This window comes from Lineus longissimus, chromosome 16 (assembly GCF_910592395.1).
Source record: "Lineus longissimus chromosome 16, tnLinLong1.2, whole genome shotgun sequence".
Lineage (NCBI taxonomy): Eukaryota > Metazoa > Nemertea > Pilidiophora > Heteronemertea > Lineidae > Lineus > Lineus longissimus.
The window spans coordinates 10,679,538-10,702,510 of record NC_088323.1 but is presented as its reverse complement, the minus strand read 5'-3'; the positions used below and the strand labels follow the sequence as shown (position 1 = coordinate 10,702,510).

Here is a 22,973-nt window from a genome sequence, read left to right as displayed (position 1 = left end):
AAAATCTGGTCATTGTGTGATTCTGTGAGTGGATACAATTTACGATGGAACATTTACACTGGAAAGGATGAAGCAGCCGGGCGGAAGATGGCGCTGGGGTCAAAAGTTGTTTTGTCCCTCCTTCGGGGTCTGGATGATAGTGGTCATCAGATTTTCATGGACAATTATTTTTCATCCCCTGATCTTTACTCAGTTCTGAAGGACAAAGGCATTGGAGCATGTGGGACTGTTAGGGCAAACAGGAAAGGTTTGCCTAAGAATATTAGCAAAGCACAGAAATGGTATCAAGTGGTCTTCAACTTTGCTAGAGAGACTGCCCTTGTGAATGGTTTCATTGCATACAAGTCCACTCACCCAGGGGAGAATATTGATCAGTTGAAATTTCGACAGAAAGTTGTGGACAGTCTCATTCCAGAAGCCGTGAGGGAAAGGGCTCAGGCAGTAGCAAATACTGTAGAGGAGAGAAGGGCCAAAAGACTGCAAGAACGCCACTTCCCTGCTGAATATGCAGATAAGAAGCATAGACCAGAATGTGCTGTATGCAGCCACAGGCCTGGCCATCGCCATCAGACATACCATTATTGTGAACAATGTGAACTTCCAATGTGTGCAATTGGATGTTTCAAAAGGTTCCACACTCTTTTCTCCTACAAAGTAAAGTACAACTAACCAAGTTATGAACTTATTTGCAGCAGAACTGCACTTATTTAGTGACATAGACACTTGGATTACAAATACAAATTTTGCAAGGTACAGAGACAGTGACATATCTTGATATTTTAGTACAAGCGGATTTACATGATTTTTGACATAATTCGTTATTTGATACAATGGCATACAAAGGGTTAAAAAGTGACTTTTACATGGATATCAACTTGGATTTATAGAAAAGAAATATCTCCAGCTGGTTTTGGTAAGTAACAACTCATTTTTTCACAATTTCATTGGAAAAAAACATCATTATCTTGAAAAATCGTGTTTTTTTCCTCGTTAATTAATATTAATTAGCGTTAATTAGTTAATTAACATAATTTAAGGTAATTAACAAATGCATAATTGGAAAGTCCATGCTGTCCCCAACAACCTTTTCCAATAGTCCAAAGCTCTATCTCTTCTTCTTCAGGCTGTATTTTGGCCTCAAATTTACCTATGTTAAAATTGGCTTTTACAGTATTTTGGGGGCAGCAAGGAGTCAATATTGAAATAATTCTGAGCGGCGCAGCGAAAGGGTTAAGCAACTGACGCGTACCAAACAATGATGCTTCTGTCTTGTCAGGGTTTTCCTTAAGGAAATTGTCGTGGAACCACTCATAGATTGCAGTCAACCTTTCCTCTAGCACAGAACACTGACTTTGGATATTAGCCTTTATAAGCACACGGAGAGCCATATAGACTTAGAGGGGACACAAACTGCTGAGCCGGGTTGCTGTTTGCAACCTCCGACAAGGACCTATTCTTGTTATCTTCCAAGATTAGCACAAATGGGCTAAGCAATTGCGATAATAGGCATAATGGCGTCAGCAAAAGACGGGACACAGGCGAGATGACAGTATTGGGCAACAACAAAATGAACAAGTGAATTTTCGTACTGTTGAATAAAAAATGCTATCAAAGATGAGTGTATTCTTATGAAATACCTGCAATGAATGACGGAACACAGACGAGATGTCAGTATTCAGGGGCAAATCTTGCCAAAAAATTTCCATCTTTTCAAAAACTATTACGAGCGGAATGCAAAAATCTAAGATGGCGGCTGGTGGCCATATTGGATTTTTGAACGCCCCCAAAATCAATAGGGAACCTCCCCCACTGAAGACCATTACACCACAAAAGTTTGAAGTCTGTTGGACCTCTAGTTCATCAGTTAACGAGCGGAATGCAAAAACCTAGGGTGGCGGCTGGTGGCCATATTGGATTTCGGAACGCGCCCAAAATCAAAAGGGACCCTTCTGACACACTAGGCCTACACCCCCTAAAAATTTCAAGACAGCCGAACAAGGGGTTCTTGAGTTATAGTCCGGAATTCAGTGCGGCGGCAGCAGCGGACGCGGCCGCGGCGGCCGGAAACTACCCAAGTACATAATGCCCCCACCAGAAAATGGTATCAATAATATTCGATCTCTCGGCCATTGGATTCTGAGCGTGACGTCCAGGCCGCAAGGCCAATCTGACAATCCACTAGATGAGGGATTGCGAATAACATTTGATCAACCTCAAACCACGCTTACGTCATGTTGATCAAAGAAGGTCGTGAGTAGGCCTACGTGGAAGAAAAACATGGCGGCACGGAATCTGGTGAGGAGGCTTTCAGAAAGGAATAGTAGGAGTTCTCTGTATTTACACTAGTTTTCAGCGGATAATCCACGATGGAATTTAGGTTAGTAATCTTTCTGTGAATTGGTGTGCTTTTACAGATCATGATAGCGAGGTTTTCGGAGGTATTTGCCTGTTTCGATTGTCCACGTGCATGTATTGTACTTGGCACTGACCAGAAGATCCCGGAGATTGGGAGGTTTTCTGTGGCCAAATGTGATGCGAGAGTCATGTAGCTGACGTGTTGCAATGTATTTCAGCCTCAGGTGCACGGGCCAGTTGTGGCTAACAATGCGCTGTAGTGCTTGGAAGCCCCGGATAAAGGTCGATATGAGGAAGAAATTGTCCTCAGTCGTCCATGGTTGATCATCCGTGTCCAGTGGGGCCTCATCTCTGAGGAGATCAGGTCTTGAGGTGCGGTAGGCCCGGATAAGGGCTGTCTCTACAAGCGATGAAGGGTAGCCACGTCGCATGAAGTGGCGGCCGATCATGACCGCATTTTCTTCAAAATCTGTGTCCAGGCTACAGATCCGGCAGATCCTGAGAAATTGACTGTAGGGTGTGCTTTTGAGGCAATGTATCGGGTGTGCTGAGGAGAACAGCAGGTAGTTGTGCGCGTCAGTAGGTTTGCAGTATAGGGACGTAATGATATTACGGTCTTCATTGATGCTGACTACTGTGTCTAGAAAATTCACTGATTGGCTGGAGATTTCCGCCGTGAATTTGATTGTCAGGTGGCAATCATTGAGATGTTGGATGAAGAGATCCAATTCCCTGCGGCCGTATGTCCATATTTGGAACACATCACCGATGAACCTAACCCAGGTGAGGGGTTGTAGGTGGTATGTGTAGACGTGCGTCTCCTCAAAATGTGCCATGAAGATGTTGGCTAGGTTAGGGGCGACTTTGGTACCCATGGCAACACCTTCGGTCGGGAGGTAGTTTTCCCCATTGAACTCGAAGTTGTTCTTATTGAGGACTGCATCTAGGAGCAGGACGAGTGAGAAGTTGGTGGGTATTGTATTGGTGTCGCGGTGGAGTGCTAAAATGCGTTCCACAGCCATTTTCCCTTCTAAATGTGGGATGTTGGTGTACAGAGAGGTAACGTCCAGGGTCACCAGCAGTGCGTCGTCAGGGAGTTGGCCTATGTCGTAATACACGTAAAAAGTGTGTTGTGTCCTTGATGAAGGATCTCGTTGTTTTGACCAGTGGTTGCAGGAAGCTGTCTACAAACAAAGATATTCATTCTGTGGGGCATCCATTTGCTGACATGATGGGTCGTCCCGGAGGTGGGAGGACTCCCTTGTGTATCTTGGGCAAGAGGTAGAATTGTGGTGTGCGTGGTTTTCTCTGAATGAGATAGTCCTCGCATTTCTCGCTAATTTCCTTCCAGATATGAAGGTTATTAACAAGCAGTGAGACCTCCGATTGGTGGCGCTCAGTGAGGTTGGTGTCCTGTTTCGAATAGAAACGGATCTCAGCTAATTGACGGAGGGCTTCCTTTTTGTAATCTGAAGAGTTCATGACTACCACAGCTGACCCCTTGTCTGCAGGTTTGATGACAATGTTCGGTAGGCGTTTGAGTTCTGTCAGTGCCTGTTTTTCTTCCCTGGTGAGATTTTGGGATTTTGGTGCAAAGCTGCGTGACGTAGCCAAGTCCAGCTCATTCATGGAGATGAATGTCTCTAGATTTTTAGGTCCAGGGGGGTTGAACGAGGATTTGTTCTTAAAAGTCCTCTGCTGGATTGGTGTAAGGCCGAAAGTAGCAGTGGCAGTGTCATCAGTGATAGTGTGGTTTGTAGGGTCTGTGTTCGGTTGGTATTCAGAGAAGAAACACTTCCGACGGAGGCTGACATGAAATTTGTCCATGTCAGCTCGGGCTTCCGCTATGTCGGGTTCACACGGAGTGGGACAGAAGTTAAGGCCCTTGGAGAGCAAAGATAGCTGTGCTGGGGTCAGGTTGTGCTTTGAGAGATTGACGACAGAGAGACTGGTGTCATTGGTAATAGTGTTATTATTTACAATATTTACATTATTTCCAGTGGGAAAAGTGCCCTCCTGAGTGAGGGCGCTGTTGTTGCTATTGGGTGACTTGATTAAGATTGTCTCAGTGCCTTGATAATTGCTAACTCTCTTGGTGAAAGTTGGAGTTGCTGGTTTGGGTTCTGCCGACAACTTTGCTGAGGCCTGGGTGAGCGCCTGCGGCCTTGGATTTGGGAGCTGGAGCACTCTGTGTTGTTGTTCCTTGGTATTGGGGACCTGGAGCGGTTCCCTTGGGTGGCTTGCCTCGGTCCTGACTAATTTCTGGATGGGCGGCGGCGAGACTGGGTGGATTGCCCACGGCCTGGTCGCTGGAGAGGAAAATCCTGACTTGCCTCCCTAGCAGCGGACCTGGAGGTGGTGGCTGTGGTGGCTTGTCGGGAGGTGCTCGCTGTTGGAGTTTGCCTTGAGGGGGTGACCGTGGGAGCGGCCGCCTTCCCCGTGGTGATGTGCGTCCGGATACCGGAGTCGTGCGTTGTGTGAAGCTGGTCTACCTCCCTTCGCTGCAGAGAGGCATGAAGGGTGGCACGGTCCCGCTCAACATGGTTCTGTAGTAGTTCCTTGGCTTTGGCGAAACCCGAGTTTTAACCGTAGATCGAGCCTACCGTATCCAACAGGGCATTGCCTTTGAGGTGGTCTCGGTTCGATTTCGCCAAAAGAAAGTTGGCGCTGAAAGCCAGAGTCTCTTTTGCATGTTTGCGTTTGAGAGAGACTAAATCCTGTGGGACTGGGTGTAGGTACGAAGGGGTTTTCTCCATTCCGAAGGCCCACTCGGGTATGGTGTCCATGTCTATGAGCTTATGGAAGTGCACTGATCTCAAGGATGCTTTCTTTGGATTGGAGAGACAGGAGCGGGCCTGACGCCAGACATCAACCAGGGACGACTGAGGACAATTTCTTCCTCATATCGACCTTTATCCCGGGCTTCCAAGCACTACAGCACATTGTTAGCCACAACTGGCCCGTGCTCCTGAAATCCATTGCAACGCGTCAGCTACATGACTCTTGCATCACATTTGGCCACAGAAAACCTCCTAATCTCCAGGATCTTCTGGTCAGAGCCAAATTCACCGACACCGCAACACAATCAGGGGGACCTACAATCCTCACTGCCGGCGCAATCCGTTTGCCTCAGGGTACCCGCAACGCATGCCCAAGAGCCAATACCTCTTGTCGTTACTGCCCTAAACTCAACCTGACGGGAAGGATCGGCAGCACAACTACCACGCGCTCATACACGGCCATGAAGCACATCACATGCAAAAGCAGTAACCTCATTTACTGCATCACATGCAAAAGATGCAACCAACAATACGTTGGTCAAACCAAGCTCCCCCTCATGGACAGATTTGTAAAACACTTTTACAATATCTCCAAGGGCAACATAGATGACACTATCGGCCGGCACTTCACCAGCCATAACCACGCAGGTATTGATGATGTGTCCATATCAATCCTGTCCTTCATCCACGCCCACCCAGAATCGCCCCAAAGTGCTCTACCTAGGAACACCATCGAAATCAGATGGATCCATAGATTGCACACTGTAGCTCCGTTGGGACTCAATGTCCTAGACTAGTATGTACTCTACACATACATTGCCACGCCTAATTAGCTATACAAGTTGCATAAAGCCTTGCAAACTATCGATGAATGGAAAAGTAATGTAATATGAATAACATGTCATTTCACCAAGCTCTTACATCGCTGTTCGTGGCCCTGCTGGCTGTTCAGTCACCATACTTCAGGATTATCTAATAAGATTCCTGGAAAGGCCACAGATTAGTCATATGCTTTAACATAAGAATTTGTAGGCCTATGCCGATGTCTGTACATTGGCCTTCAGTGCAAGGTGGGTCCAGAACTGGTTCCTTTCAAAACCTCATGATAAAGTCCATCGGAAAAAAATTTAAAAGCTGAAAAAGAAATCACCATTTACTCATTTACTATCTACATGTAGGGAATTTTTTCTGCAAAATGCCAGCTTGTCCTAGCAATGACCCTAAGGTTTTGGGCAGTAAAAGCCAACAGGTTTGCTTATTCCTTGCACCAAAATATTCTTTTGTTTCTCATAATTAGGAGGCTTTGTCAACCTGAAAGACTGTTTCATTTATTTAATATTTGTTACTGACCCCAGATATATCTTTGATAAGTTAGCAAACAGCATTCTTTTTTTAATTTCATATTTCAGGTTTCGATAGACTTTGAACAGTTCTAACAATACAATAGAAAGGAATGTTTTGTCACTGTTCCAACCAACATCCCGTTTCAATGGTTTATTGGCCTGAAATGATTACGGGATGACAGATAGATCACGGTCATGACCATTCACAAACTGACACCCCTGCATCAAAGGGGTCTTATCCACCGAATATTACATGCACACACTACAAAGTTTTCACATGTATTACTTGTAACCTTGTTGTTGAGAAGTACAAAAGGAAACTACTCAAAGTAGATTCTATTTTTAAACACTGTGAGCTATCATTGCTAATTTACATATTACTACCCACTGAAAGCGTATGTGTGGCCAGTATTTATGTTGATATCACCATGCTCATATGCTGAACCGCTTGCTTCTGCTCTGTTGACTTATCTTCTTTTGTTTACATACCGCATCAGCTTGTACCGCTTGCTGACCTGGCGCGAAGCACTGTAGTTTGCCTTCTTGTCCTTTTGTGCCAGTAGAACAGTGAAGAGCGTTCTCTTGTCAGTAACTAAGTCGAGTTGTTTGGCGATGATCTTGGTTGAACGTCCAGGTCCAAAAATCTTCGTATGGACGGCTGAGTGGCTCAGTCCTTGAAAGTTTCTTGAATATGTTGTTCCTTTGGGGGCATACGTAAACACCAACGAATGTAGATTCTCACTGGTTCATCGTCTTGCTACAGTGAAGCGTCTCCAACTTTGCAGGGGCAAAGTACTTATTGATGATTGCCAAGACGTTCAGGGCTTCTTGAGTTATAAGACAGAAGTACTTCCCATGTGGAAGATAGCATGGGGGTTTTCGTGGACACCCATTGCAAACAAAGGAGTGTTTCCTGCATTGTGTGTGGTCTTCTCTGAAACACAGGAGAGCATTCGCAACTGCCCTGTATATCATTTCTGTTGGCCGTCTTTTTCCTGTCCCCCATTTGATTTCCCAGAAGATGCGACGTCTCAGGGCAGCAAGGAATTTCCCTTTTTGCTTCATATCCGTCAGGGACTTGAACTTGACCTGCGTTTTTACTACCTTTTGGAAAGTGCGCATCCTATGTACAAGACAATAAAAGTGCTTCAACTTTAGAGCTTGGGGATTCTTCTGGCTGGCATTTACGCTGTTGACAAGTTTGTCAAGTTGACTACTTGCATCGCTTGTTAGGGATCCAAGTGACACCACTCCATTGTCTGTTATCTTTTACAGGTTTGCCGCTGCCAAGGCTCGCTCTGATGAGGATATTGTCTTGCTGAAATCGTAAGTTTTCTGACACCCTCCTTCGTGCTGGCAGTTTCGTTTTCGGCAAAATTTATTAGCTGTGCAGACTGCAAGGACTAGACCGTGTTGCTCTTCAATAAGTCCACAGAAGGACTGTGTGGCGGCCTCGTAGCCAGATCGGTTATTGAAAGCAGTGTCAGTGTGACCTTCAACCACTGGCATTTGGCCCAAGTCCAGGACATCCTACCGGCACAGGTTTTCCCCTCATTGCCGCCTGATTGATTTCGATGACCTTTTAAGAATTCTTATTCAGCTTTCTGTAAAGGTGTAGTCGCACATGGGAGAGTTACGTTCAGAGCAGACACTGCCAGTCGAAGATCCTGAATGCCAGCACTACTTTTCAAGCAGGCAAGAGTTAGCTGCTTATTTAATTGCAACCCAGCAGGTCCAGAGCAACTCTCAATTTCATCAGTCATCGCCATAGACTTGGGCAGCTTTCCGTGGCACCTCTTACAGTTGAGAGAAAATACCATCGCAAAGCGAGCATAACCCCTCAGCCTATTAAGGTTGAAGGTGAGATAATGGTGAAGTTGACTTAGTGGAGTGGCTAATTTGCATATGGAAATCAAAATTGTGGAAACCTATTTTGAGGATGTGAGCGTGGCGGCCATATTGAATTTCGAATCGCACTGATTTTCGAAAGGAACCTTCCCCTTACATAACTGCATTAGGCCTACGCCCACTAAAAATTGATTCCAGCCTTCAAGCCGTTCTCCTCGAAATTGACGGAAACCGATTTCAAGCACGTTGCCCTGTTGACCATATTGAAAATCAGAACGAGCCGGTTTTCAAAAGGAACTTTCCTCTAGTCACCCCAAACGTACATACCAAAAATGAATTTGATCGGACGAACGGTTCTCCTCGAAATTGACGGAAACCGATTTCAAGCCCGCCGCCCTATTGGCCATATTGATAATCGGAACAAGCCCGTTTTCGAAAGGAATCTTGCTCTAGTCACCCTCAACGTACATACTAAAAATGAATTTAATCGGACAAACGGTTCTCGTCGAAATTGACGGAAACCGATTTCAAGCACGCCGCCCTGGCAACCATATTGAGAATCAGAACGAGCTGGTTTTCGAAAGGAACCTTCCTCTTGTCACCCCAACGTACATACAAATGAAATGGCCAGGGCCATTGTGCTCACCTCATGTGGAGGAAAGATGGATAAAGAGCATGGTATTGTGTCATGTAGTGTTAGGTTTGATGTAGGTCCAAGCAATTACAATTTCCCCAAAATGGCCAATTTACAGTACATTCGACCTCTGTGACCTTAAAAAGTAGGTCAAATCAAAGAAGACCCGGGTGACACATTGAATGGTTGTTAGAATTAGATGTACCTATGATATAAAATTGGTGCCAATCGGGCAAGTCATTACTTGGAATTTGAAGAATTTAGGATTTGGCCCCCTTCCTGGAGGCCAAACGGCAAATCAGATCGCACCAAACTTCGGTACCTGAGATCACCTGACCAAGGGGTACATGTGTACTTAATTTGTGATCAATAGTCATTGCAGTTAAGAAACGTGCCATAGTTAAGGCCTGACGGCGAATTTACGCCATTTGACCTCTGTGACCTTGACAAGAAGGTCAAATTAAAAACCTGTGTGACATATACTGTATGGTGGTTAGATGTACCCATGATATCAAATTGGTGGCAATCGGGCAAGAAGTTAAGGAATAATCACATTTTTAAGGTTTTTGGATTTTGCCCCCTGGTGGTCAAGTGGTGAATCATATTGGACCAAACTTCGGTCCCTGAGATCACCTGACTAAGGGGTAAATGTGTACCAAATTTGGTATCAATAGTCATTGTAGTTTAGAAACGTGCCATCGTTACATCCTAACGGCCAATTTACACCATTTGACCTCTGTGACCTTGAAAAGGAGGTCAAATCAAAAACCCGGAGGATATATGATGAACCTTTGCTAGAAGTACCTACCATATTTTTTTCAAAATTTCCCGACTACTATTAAGGGAGATATTGCATATTTTCACTTTTAACGTTTGGCCCCCTGGTGGCCAAACCATGAAACGAATCGGACCGAAACTTGGTCTCCAAGGTGTCATTACATAAGGGTACATGTGTACCAAGTTTCAACTCAATATCTCTAACAGTTACAAAACGTGCCCTGCTAACGGACGACGGACGACGACGACGACGGACGCCACGGTATGGGATAAGCTCACCTCTGCTAAGAGGTGAGCTAAAAATGAATTTGATCGGACTAACAGTTCTCCTCGAAATTGACGGAAACCAATTTCAAACACGCTGCCCTGGTGGCCATATTGATAATCGGAACAAGCCCGTTTTCGAAAGGAACCTTCCTCTAGTCACCCCCAATGTACATACCAAAAATTTAATTGATTGTCAAAGCTGTTCTTCTAGAAATCGACGGAAACCAAGTAGCAGACGCCAGCCTGGACAGACGGCGCACGGGACGACAATACCCCTCTAGCCCATTTGGGCTGAGGGGTAAAAAGTAATCCAGTAGGCGTCGCCTTCTCTCAATGGTCAATTCTGACGGCATCTTTCTGCTGCAATTCTTTGTGTGCTCATGTAATACTTGCAGCAGTCTTTTCTTTATACGCCCGCTCCGGAGCGTATTATGGTATGGCGCTCGGTGTCCGTCTGTCCGTCCGTCGGTCCGTTAACTTTTCATTGTCCACACGATTACTGAAATTCTACATCATGTATATTCACCAAACCTGGTTTGCAGGGCACTAGTATAGGCTCGAAGAAGCCTATTGATTTGGAGGTCAAAAGGTCAAAGGTCAAGATCACGAAGACCTGTTTCCATTTTCTGCTTACCTTTCATTGTCCGCGCGATTACTGAAATTCTATATCATGTATAGTCACTGTTTCCACCCAACTCGTTTGCAGGTCACTAATATGGGCCCAAAAAGCCTCTTCATTAAGTTTCGAGTGTGATAACTCATTTTCTTTTCTTTTGCATGTACTGCGGTGCATTTCCCCGGTACAATTGCAAACACACTTTTCACCCTGACCAACCACCCTTTACTCTTATGGCGGGCGTAGAATGTGCTCGCTCTGCGTAGCTCTTGTTTTCCATTGAAATGACGACATTCTCCCTGTATTCTGATATTCTTTTGCTTTCATTTGCAGGACGCAGCCTCTGATTTACACTGAAATTAAACCACCTTGATGCCGGTAGCGTTTCCTCATCAACTCGACTGATCGGCTCTAAATTTGTACTTGGTTCAGCAAGATTGAGGTCTTTGTTCCATGGTAAAGAATTTAGCTTGAATTTGTGTTTGATCGAATGGCCAAATCTTCCATCCCCAGCCCTTTTCTATGGGCGGTTATTTCCACATAAATAGAGGTTCTCTCAAATAGACATTTTATGTTGTGTTATGACTCGAATAGACGTTTGGTGGCGCTCTTTTTAAAGGAGACGGACCTGAAATAAACATATTGTGTCGTATCTCAAATAGACATACACTCAACATACACAACGTCTATTTGAGGAACTTCCATTTTTGCGGAAAAGCGACACCAAACGTCTATTTGAGTTATACACAAAAAGCTGAAAACACGACAATATATGTTTATTTGAGATACGAGCGCCACCAAACGTCTATTTGAGTGTATGTCTATTTGAGATACGACACAATATGTTTATTTCAGGTACGTCTCCGTTAAAACGAGCGCCACCAAACGTCTATTCGAGTCATAACACAACATAAAATGTCTTTTTGAGACAACCTCTATTTATACAGAAATAAACGCCCATACTTTTCGTTTTCTACCTCGTTGCTGCATTGAGTTACTTTGTTTCTCTTGAGTTGTGTTCTGTATAGTGCATGGTTCATTTACTTTCTCTCCCAAACAGTCCTGCTGACACTACTGTTGCTTTCACTGGCATTGATGTCATCATGATGTCACAATGACGTCATCATCACACCCTGTGAATGATGCCATGTGAAGTCATGATGACGTCATTGCCAGGGTGTCTGAAACACTTCAATAATATATTTTGATATATGTCTGTACTATAAGGTACCATTAAATCAAACTGTTAGAGGCACCAGTTGATGTATTCAGGTCTGCTGTTCACCCTGGGCAGCCAAGCCCCTCAAACAGCCAACATATCTGTTTTTAGACTGAAAATAATAGATTCCAGCTTGCTATTTCAGCGGACAGATGAAGATGAAGCTCATAACCCAAATCCACCTTATAACTACTGATTTTTGTTTTGGAATTACTTTCAGCACTGATCATTACTGGATGGGCACATAGGTCGATTGGCTGGTGTCACAAAATCCACTTTCTGAACACATTTGAGAATGGGTGGGTGGAGTGGTGCTTTTGCCTATGATTTCTATTGAATCATAACTGGAAGCTATCCTTGTTCAACCTGTCATGTAGCGCACCAAACTGTTTGTATGAATCCATATTTTTAGATTTTGAGGTAAAAAGGGGACATATAGGATAGCATATGTGCATTAAGGTCTCACTAGCCAGTGGTGATCAGGTCCGGATTGTACCCTCACAAAAAACTAGTTCTTCAATCTCGAGTGATTACCATGCATACAGATGGGCCTACTCTATCCCTATTACTACTTGTTCAAATGTAAATCTCCAAGGTATTTTGTGAAGGGGTAGCTTGGACGATTATTTGAGGGCTGTGCTGTGCACTTATGCGGTGAGCAGGCCCTGCATGCTATTTATAGCTCAACAGGAAGTTGACATAGACTGGTTCCTGTGACATTGCAAATGTTCTCAAGGTAAAATTTCGAGGGCAAAAACTCAAACAAAAGCCGCAACGACACCCTATTTTTATATAAAAGATTGCAGTAGTTATCAGTTGGCTTTCTATAGGTGTTGAGTAGATGTGTATGAGATTTTTTTTCACTATCCTTGTTAATCTTGGAGTTCTAAGGCATAAAGGTGAAATTTTTCAAATTTGCGTTAACATACAGAGTTTCTCATGCATTGTGGCGCATCAGTCTATGCCTGACTGCATGTCTAGACGACGTTGAAACTTGGCCAGATGTATTCTAGTGGTAACAAGCTGTTCAGAAATGTATAGGTATGTGTGAGAGTAAGGTACTGCCAAGTCTACAGCCGCTGGAACAGGGGTATGCATGAAATGATGTCGCATCATTCTTGGAGGCAGGTAGGCCTGGCCTCTGCACTGGCTAGTGAGACCATAGTATAGAATATGGCTTTCACTTGTGGAACAAGGTTGGGGTTCAATCTTCAATTTTTCTCTACTCTGGGTGCCTGATCCAGATGGTGAATTCACAGTGTTCCCACATGGCCCATCATGCCATTTAGTCAGTAGCCATGAGAATAGAATATATTACTGTGTGTGTAAAATTACTTGTTTTTGAAGAATCACCTTTTGAATCTGATTATTTTTGAAGACTATTCAAATTTGACAACTGTGTAGTTTACAAATTTGACAACTCTCAGAATGGCAAAACTAGCACCAATAGGTGGCCCTGGCAACAGTTTAAAAATGTTAACATAGGTTTTTAATTTTGAAAATGTTTTCAAATTTGAAACTTCTCTGCTACTGCCAAAGCGGTACCGTCCAAAAGAAGTCCTCAGGTACCTTTATAATGAAATAGATCCCTAAACCTTGCTCATCAGCAGATCAATTGTTGTAGAAGAGTAATTTTACTCAAGAATAGGTCAGACTTTTTGGCCAAAAATTGCAGAATATGGAGTTTTAATGATGCTTTTTCAGACTGTTTCTAAAGAAAATGTTAAATATTTTTTTCACTATCTTCAGCAGATTATCATGGTGATTCTTGTGGAATGTCTAAAAGTGGAAAGCTCCCACTATTTACCCTCCTTTTTTCGATTTGAAGCAAGACAAAAGAAAATTAATTAGGCCAATTTCAATTCATTGTTTTACCATAATTAATGTTTTGGACATGGTGTCATCCATGCGAGTTTCAGAAAAATCACCCTGGTAGTTTTTGCTGCAATCACAATTCAAGGGATGAATCCTTAAGCACTCGGCCCCTTTATGCCTGGGAGGATCTTCATATAATGCTGTTGTTTACCTAAAGCACCCACTTTTGAATGTATCAAGCATGGCCAACTTGAGTTCTGGTGCATCTTAGTACAAAGTTTTGAATAATATTTTTGTGCTGTGCTGCATGAATTTAGCTTAGAAATGATGCACTTTTTGAAATGCAGCACCAGTCGATTCTAATGGTCAAGTCACTTTAGTTTCCCATTAAAAACAACTTGCTAAACAGCATCTTGATTTCAGTCAAATAGGCCAACAGGTACGGTACAAAGAGAGGAGTCAGCTTTTGCTCTCACATTATCGGTAGAATCACCCTACAAAAAGCACGCTCTCCCTTCCTCTGTGATTTCTTCATTGTAGCCTCTTGAATCTTAAATATTGCTTTGCGAAAGGCTGCGTTTGTTCAGGTTGAGCTTGTTGGATTCACACGAGCATGAAAATGACTATCAAATGTTCGTTCACAGCTGTGAATATAAATCTGTAACGCCCTCCAAAAAGGAACTATTTTCTTTATCATTGTTTAGCCCAGCATTCCTTGAGACATTCGTTAGGGGCTACTCTCATTGTAAACATGTAGACATTTGGACTTACATCAAACTCGACATCAAATTCATATTTGAGCAACTCATGGATGTACCAGCATTTCCCAAACCATCTCGTCCCCTTCTCATTCGTCTCTAAACGAAACCAGTCATTGTCTGCTTCTTTGTTGTTCTTCACATACTGAAATAAATACAGACACTTGTAGGACATCACACATGAACATTATACATGTACTTAAATGATGGAACAGAGCAGATCTATGTGGACCAAAACCCCTCTTCCAGGCAGTTATCCCGCTCTAAACACTTTATTTAAAATAATATCATCAAGAAAAAAAATGTGATCCAACAAAAAGAAATGGTCAGGAGCCACTGTGCTCACCGTATATACATTCTGTGGTAAGGAATTCATCCTGGTTAAAAAACTTTCTCCATGTATAGTATATAGGTCAAACCAAAGTCGGTATGACATGTGATGCATCGTTGCTTGGAGTACCTACCATAAAAATATCATTGAAAACAAGTCACTAATAAGGGAGATATTGCAATTTTTCCCTTTTTTAGTTTTGGCATCCTGGTGGCCAAGTCGAGCATCAGATCAGATCGAAATTCGTAACCAACGTAATTACGTAATTCCTAATCAACGTAACTTGATTGATAACCTTTGGCCATTATCTATTACTGATTGATCGAACAATACAACATAATATTAATTTATATGCTAATCAGTTCATGTACTGTGATGCTGCATAAGTGCCAATCAAACTGCAGCGCCATCTGCAAACTAAGAATGACACTAAATATAGTCTTCTGCAGATCACCAGGGACACGAATACACTGTACTATAGTGTCTCACGTGTCCCGCGAGTTCTATACTACTGCATTAGTATAGGGACGATATAATGACGGTCATAGGTGATATGATGTAGGGAGTCATGAGTACCAAATTTCAAGTTCATACCTTTATTGGTTAAGAAACGTGCTATAGTTACACTCAAACGGACAATTTCCACCATTTGACCTCTGTTACCTTAAAAATTAGGTCAAATCGAAAATCTGTATCATATGTGATGTATCCTTGCTAGGAGAACCTAACGAGTCACTCATAAGAGAGATATCACACTTCTTAGGTTTCCACTTCTGGCCCCTGGTGGCCAAGTCAAGAATCATATCAGACAGAAATTCATTGTCAGAGGTCACCTGACCTGGGGGTCCTGTGTAGAAAGTTTCAAGCCCATAGCTCTAGCGGTTAAGAAACGTGCCAATGTTTTTAAAACAGGATACAGACAACGAAGACGGATGACGGACACAGCGGTGTTGTCTAGACTCCTCCACGGTGAGCTAAAAATGGAGACCAGAGGCCAGGCGGCCTGAATAGCTAAGCTGGCGGAATTTAATAGCAAAGAATGAGATGAGATGAATGACAAGAAAATGTAGCAAGTACTATATGCGAGTACCAGAATGTAGGTTTATGGTAGATAGGGAGATGTGGACAGACTAGATGGAATCAAGCTTAGACAAATGGGGCCAAATTCATGAAGGGCGTTCAGCTTAAAACAGCGTTTAACTACTGAATAGACAGATTCAGGTCCTTCATGTAAATCTTCACAGAATATGAATAGGCCCTATAACTAATCAGGGAGAAGTTACACACGTCTAATGAATTTCGCACCTAGGGTGGATGACAGTTGTGAGGGTTTTATTTGAACTGCAGCGAATGAAGTAGTTGAGGGGTTCTTTTGTCACATCCGCTCTTCAATACCTTCAGTGCATTTGCTGCAACTGTGTTCAAGCAGGACAGCGCAAAACTGCTCTTTCAATACCTTTAGTTTGATACCATTAACGAGACTGCCTTCCTCTAACAGTGTTCAAGTTGTTTAGTGAGTCATAAAAGTATATCAGGGTAAATCTACTCTTAAACACTTTAACTTTGATATCAAACACGGATGACACCTTTCGCTGTAACCGTCTCCAAGTAGGTCAGTTGGTATTGAAAATGGGTTAGCACAAACCTAATGGTCATTATCTTTAGTTCGATACTAAACACGACTACTTTAGCTATAACAGTCTTAAAGTAGGGCAGAAGGTCATAAAAGTAGGTCAGTGCAAATCTTTCCTTCATTACCTTGAATTTAGATTAGTTCTTGTGACACTGCCCTATTCTCTCCCATAAGGCTACAATGCAGTCTCTAGATTGTGACATGAGGCATGATGCCGTCTCCAACATGATAACGTCTCATACATCACGCTCTTCACTTATATCGATCAGGCTACAATGTGGTCACTTTCTTGATTGTGACATCACCCTCTTGTTTCATATCAGTCAGGCGACAATGCGGTCTCTTACTTGATTGTGACATCAGGCATGATGACGTCTCTTACATCACCCTTGCCTGACCTCTTCTAAAAAGGTGCTCGACTTTCAGTTGCAAGTTGCTGGAAATTTTCATGTAGAAACAATTTGGTTTCCTGGTATCAAATGATCAGACGCAGTGCCGTTTTGACACTGGCAGATAAACTAAACATAAAGGACTCCAACTGCGCCGTGGATAATTTATTTTCTGAGGCATTTCCCTCTCTCTCGACCCAGAGTCGAGTGCGACAGTAAAGGGGTAGGAATTTTAACTCGACCTATGGTCGAGCAGTAAAAGGGTTAAAGGTTGCATGTTCAAGAGTTTAGGTTTAATAGGCAAGCTTTATTTGATATTATAATAGATAAAAATTCAGAGATGCCTATTCAATTTCAAGGCTTCTTTAATAAAACAAGACCAAAACGTGAAGGACAAATCAGCTAAGATACAGCGTCTTCTTTCCCGATCCTTTCAATCTCATGGCTGACTGGTTGATTGGTTTCGTGTCACCAGTTCCACAGCATGCACAGCAACACCACTTTACCAGTGGAGACCACCGAAATGTATCGTAGATTATAGACTGCATCACCCTGTAAACATGAGAAAAAATAGCACTTTGTAAAAAAAACACCATCAAAATAAGATATTTATTATCATCATTCCCGAATATGTTACAAAACCAATGAGTAGTCTGTGCTGATACGCGAAAACCGTGAGAGGATATACAACAATGTATGGCTTGCTGTTCATGTTGGTGGTAAGGTAAAACATAAATGTACAAAAAAATATCAAAACTTTTGTGAAAAACTAGTGAACTGGTGGGGGGGGGATAAAATAAAGTTAGATTTGAAAAAGTTCACCCTTATTTACAAACGTTCACCGTGGTAGAGTTTGGACACATGGCTTGCAATGCATACTTCCCTGCACATATGTTGCAATGTATTGCATTTGTTCATGTACCGGTATCGGGTAGGCCTATGTAGGCTAACTGTAATGTATGGTAAATAATGTAGGCCCAGTTCATGCAGCTCCTCACGGTTTCCGTATCAATGGCAGTTTTATTGTTCGTTAAAAATACCTCGCAATTCCAGCAGACTACTTCGTCGCTATTATTTGTGTACTCTGACCAGTGTCACTATCAAATGTCTATGATATCATTGTTATTTTGCCAAGAAACATGAGAAAACGTCAACTTCTTGTGAAGCGGTCCGCCATGTTTGTTCATCTAGCGTTCGGGTTTGTTTTGATTACGTCCATGATGTTTATAAATACAAAGAGGCTATTCTTATAACAACGTTTTGTCTGGATTTCAAAGTCATTCTCCTGTAGTTGTTATATTCATGTGTAATACATAATTGTGAAGTATTACGATTATTTTCATTCTGATGATCGGGAAGAATTTTTTGCAAACACCGTTTTGTGTATAAAATGTACTATGGCATTCATGTGTGTTTTGATCTTTGACTTCGACTCAATGACTGAGCAAATTAAACGAGACAGAAAGCCAAAAACGGTAACACTGCCTATGTAAACAAGCTACGGGAGTCATTCTATACTACGACTTTTCAAATAACAGTTGTCATGATCAATTGTACCTAGAAAATCAAGAGAAAATACGGAGAAAACTCACCCTGGTTTTCTGCCAAAACGTCTACCGTACGTACATGAACTGAGCGCATGAATCTGGGTTTCACTACGTGTCTTTTATCGGCAATATTAATAAGAATTAGACAAAATAACCCCACAAAACGACATGTTGAAATTGAGAATCAAAATATAGGAAAATACCACTTTCTAACTGCTCATTATGAAAAATTTAGATTGGAACTATGTTTTGAAGTGAACGTACACACTCAATATACATTCGGCTGCAATGCCTTAGGGCAATGCCTTAGGGCAATGCCTTATGTGTAGCGCGTTCAGTACATTACAGAGACAGGTAGGATTGAGGCCGTTTTGCCACTTTTGACCAGACGACAATTTCCAGCTTAAAATCTGCCAATTACTGCCAATTACGGGGCGTTTAGTCTTTCTGCTGTGAATAGCTATGATCCTATCGAAACAAGAGTTCAAAATATTGGTATCCTGGCACATTTTCTGGCAAAGCTACTGCAAATTCGGATGAAAATACAACTATTTTGCTTGAACTACTTTCGGCCAGCTCCAGTACAAACCATAAGCTCCGCTGGAAAGCATTAGTACGGTACTTGCTTGATGAACCTACGTGTAGAGAATGTATATAATGGGTATTGCAATTAAATGTAGGGAGAACCAGACAGCAGTTGGCCATCCACAAGTAGTCGGTCACCCTTATATCATTTTGTTTTTACCCAATACAATCAAAACCCTTATTCATTATTAGTGCATCTGGGTAAAAATTGCACTCCGGACGCAGTGGACCAAACTTGTCCTACATATGTGTTCTTACCACTGCGATTAGTTCTTAGTTATCGAGAGGTTTGCCCCATCACATGTTATATCTCGTGACCATCACATCACTATTATGACACCGACAACCACAACAAATTAGGCAGGATGCCAACCAATCATATGGTCGCACACTTGGCAACGCGATGCTTCTAAAAAATACTAATGGAGTATCCTAAATTTTGGAATACGGGAATGATTGCCAATTGGCACGGTGAGGCAGAACATGAACGCGTTTGAGCTCGCGGTTACAAACTGTGCCTTAATTATATCGATAGATAACCTGCATCTACGTCTGGTACGACACAAACAGTATGGATTTCGAGAAGTATTGAGTGCTATTTTCATTGTAAATTCATCCAAACCATTCTGCGGGAACATGATTTAAAACACAAAGACGAAAACATGTGCGTTGTATGCTAATTAGTCGTGACCTGTCATGACCGACCATTTGACGCCTTTGATTCGGTGACAGAAACACCGAGAGTTTGGTATCCTCAATGCTCTTTGGCTAATCATCCAGCCACCAACAACCCCACAATGTGCGGCAGTCCATGAAGAGAGACGATATGACCGATGAAAGGGACTGCCCAAGGAGTCTAGGTAGAAATATGAAAACTGTTCTTCAACAAAGATATGGCCGCGGTCCGCGATTGACTTGAATTAACAGTAGCAATAAATGATTGGTCTATCTACTTACTTATGGGGCTTTTGTAGACCAATTTTGTGGCATTTAAAAAAAAGTCTGATTCAAAAATCTTTAGAGCCTTAATCCAATGAAATGGCCAGGGCCATTGTGCTCACCTCATGTGGAGGAAAGATGGATGAAGAGCATGGTATTGTGTCATGTAGTGTTAGGTTTGATGTAGGTCCAAGAAATTACAATTTCCCCAAAATGGCCAATTTACAGTACACTTGACCTCTGTGACCTTGAAAAGTAGGTCAAATCAAAAAAGACCCGGGTGACACATTGAATGGTTGTTAGAATTAGATGTACCTATGATATAAAATTGGTATCAATCGAGCAAGTAATTAAGGAATAATAGCATTTTGAAAAATTTTGAATTTGGCCCCCTCCCTGGAGGCCAAACGGCAAATCAGATCGGACCAAACTTCGGTACCTGAGATCACCTGACCAAGGGGTACATGTGTACTTAATTTAAGATCAATAGTCATTGCGGCCAAGAAACGTGCCATAGTTACGGCCCGATGGCCAATTTACAATATGTGATAATCTCTCTAAATAATGATTTATTTTCAATACAATTTTTATGGTAGGTACTGCTAGCAAGGATTCATCACATATTGTACAGGTTTTCAATTTGACATACTTTTTAAGGTCACAGAGGTCAAATGGCATAAATCAGCAGTTTGGCTGTATAAGGGACGTTTCTTAACCGCTTGGGCTTTTTGCCTGAAACATAGTATGCTTGTACCACTAGGTCAGGTAACCTTTGAACCCTTTGGTCATACATACAAAGTTTCAAGCACACAGTCTTAGCAGTTAAGAAACGTGCCACAGTTACACTCAAACGACCAATTTACACCATTTGACCTCTGCAACCTTGATAATTAGGTCAAATGAAGGATACATGATGTATCCTTGCTACCTACCAAAAAATATCATCAAAAACAAGTCACTAATAAGCGAGATATTGCACTTTTTCGCTTTCTTAGTTTTGGCCCCCTGGTGGCCAAGTCGAGAATTGCATTAGACCGAAATTAGGTGTCAGCGGTTATATGACATAGGGAGTCATGTGTATGAAACTTCAAATTCACAACTTAAACGACGCCGGGGGCAGCGGCGGCGGCAATGGCAACGAACGACGGACGACGGATACTGCACTTTTAGATTCCCCTACGGGAGAGAAAAAGAAATCAAAAAAAATTTTAAATCTCATCGAAAAGAAAAAATCATTGAATACGAAGAAAAAAAATCGAACATTTTGACTACATCATTTCTTGCATACAATCCCAGACCTTGGCCTTGGGCTCCGGAGTCTGCCAGACACTTAAGAAATTCGACGCACGTGTACTCATTTACTGTTTGAACTTAGAGTATTCTGGCCAAGTCCGAAAGTGTTGTGCTAGTACCTACTTTATTGGTGAGATGAATAAAAAAATTCTTGGGATAAAAATGTTTTATTACAAATGATAAGTACAAATCACTCAAAATATTGAAAATTCTTGATCGGTTTAACTCAAACTTTTCTTTGTGGCCCCTCCGAAATTTTTCTCCCGAGTTTTACCGAGACGACGACAACAACGTTGTTGGCGGATAAACTTGTCAACCTCGAATCCAGGAAACTGGTGGCAAAAAATGCACCGGGTTCATTGTGTATCAACACTGAACCTGGAAATGAAGTTGTGTGGAATGGCTTTAGATCAAATTAATCATATTGACTGCTGCTGCAGACTCGCGATTGTGTTCCTCTGCCATTATATTTAACTAACCTCATATACCACGAGAAAACAGTGCACAAGAACTGATGATGTCATAATGTTTGATTTTTGATGTTGGCTTAAATCTTTGTTTGATTGCTCTTTTTGTTGGATGACATTTATTCGATGTTCGTTAACTTTTTTTGTTCGATTTCTTGTTTGATTATAACTTTTGAACACCCGTTTGCCTGGTTTTTACCGATAGTGGTGCCACTGTCTAATCGTGAAAAACATGACCAGTCCAACAGCCGCTGTAGTATGCACCGAGCATTATCCGTGAGTTATATGAAAAAAGTTTTCAAATAAAAAAGATGTATTTTGGCATAAAGAATACAATTCACAAAACATCCAACTTTTATCCCTGTTGTATTAAGGATTTCATTATGTACGCTCTCCAATAGAGCAATGCTTTTTTTAATGTTTACTTATTCATATCTTGCATGTATTGTATTGTTGTATTCTTTATGCCAAAATATATCTTTTTATCTCAATATTTTTTTCATCTAACTCATGGATAATGCTTGGTGCATACTACAACGACTGTTGGACTTGTCATGTTTATCACGCTCAGAAGTGGCACCTCTAAAATCGGGAAAACTGGGCAAGTGGGTGTTCAAAAGTCATAGGGTAGCGTCGGCAGTTTTTGCCGACCTAAGATTTGGACCCAGATTATTTCTCCATAAATCACTCCCCGTAAATTACCTACGCGTATTCTGAGACTACATGCAATCTTTCTCAATTTCCTGGTAAGAGAAACAACGTTTCAGAGAATTGCATCAGGACCATGCATTATTTTCGACCCCCAGGCGCAATCGGCAAAATTCGGCGGTCATCGGTGGTATTCGTCAATGGGATCGGCAGTTTTCGACGGGAGGTATGTAAGGGTATACATTGTCACGATGGCGCATTCTGGAGTATCCGTGGCCTTGGCTTTTTGTTTTACCGCGATATTAGGAATACTTACCATCATATTATGACATTTACTGAGTTGTAAACTTTAAATGAAATGGCCAGGGCCATTGTGCTCACCTCATGTGGAGGAAAGATGGATAAAGAGCATGGTCTTGTGTCATGTAGTGTTAGGTTTGATGTAGGTCCAAGCAATTACAATTTCCCCAAAATGGCCAATTTACAGTACATTCGACCTCTGTGACCTTGAAAAGTAGGTCAAATCAAAGAAGACCCGGGTGACACATTGAATGGATGTTAGAATTAGATGTACCTATGATATAAAATTGGTGCCAATCGTGCAAGTCATTACTAGGAATAATGGCATTTTGAAGAATTTAGGATTTGGCCCCCTCCCTGGAGGCCAAACGGCAAATCAGATCGCACCAAACTTCGGTACCTGAGATCACCTGACCAAGGGGTACATGT

The 22,973-nt window shown here is 42.2% G+C and overlaps 1 protein-coding gene across 1 annotated transcript in view; it reads right to left on the bottom strand.

Annotated features, from left to right (window-relative positions):
• Positions 1-22,973, bottom strand: part of LOC135500901 (ubiquitin-fold modifier-conjugating enzyme 1-like) — a 116,784-nt gene that overhangs the window by 88,199 nt on the left and 5,612 nt on the right. The window contains exon 2 of the mRNA XM_064792620.1: positions 14,426-14,557. Coding sequence (XP_064648690.1) covers positions 14,426-14,557 — 132 coding nt within the window. The remainder of the gene's footprint in view (positions 1-14,425; positions 14,558-22,973) is intronic.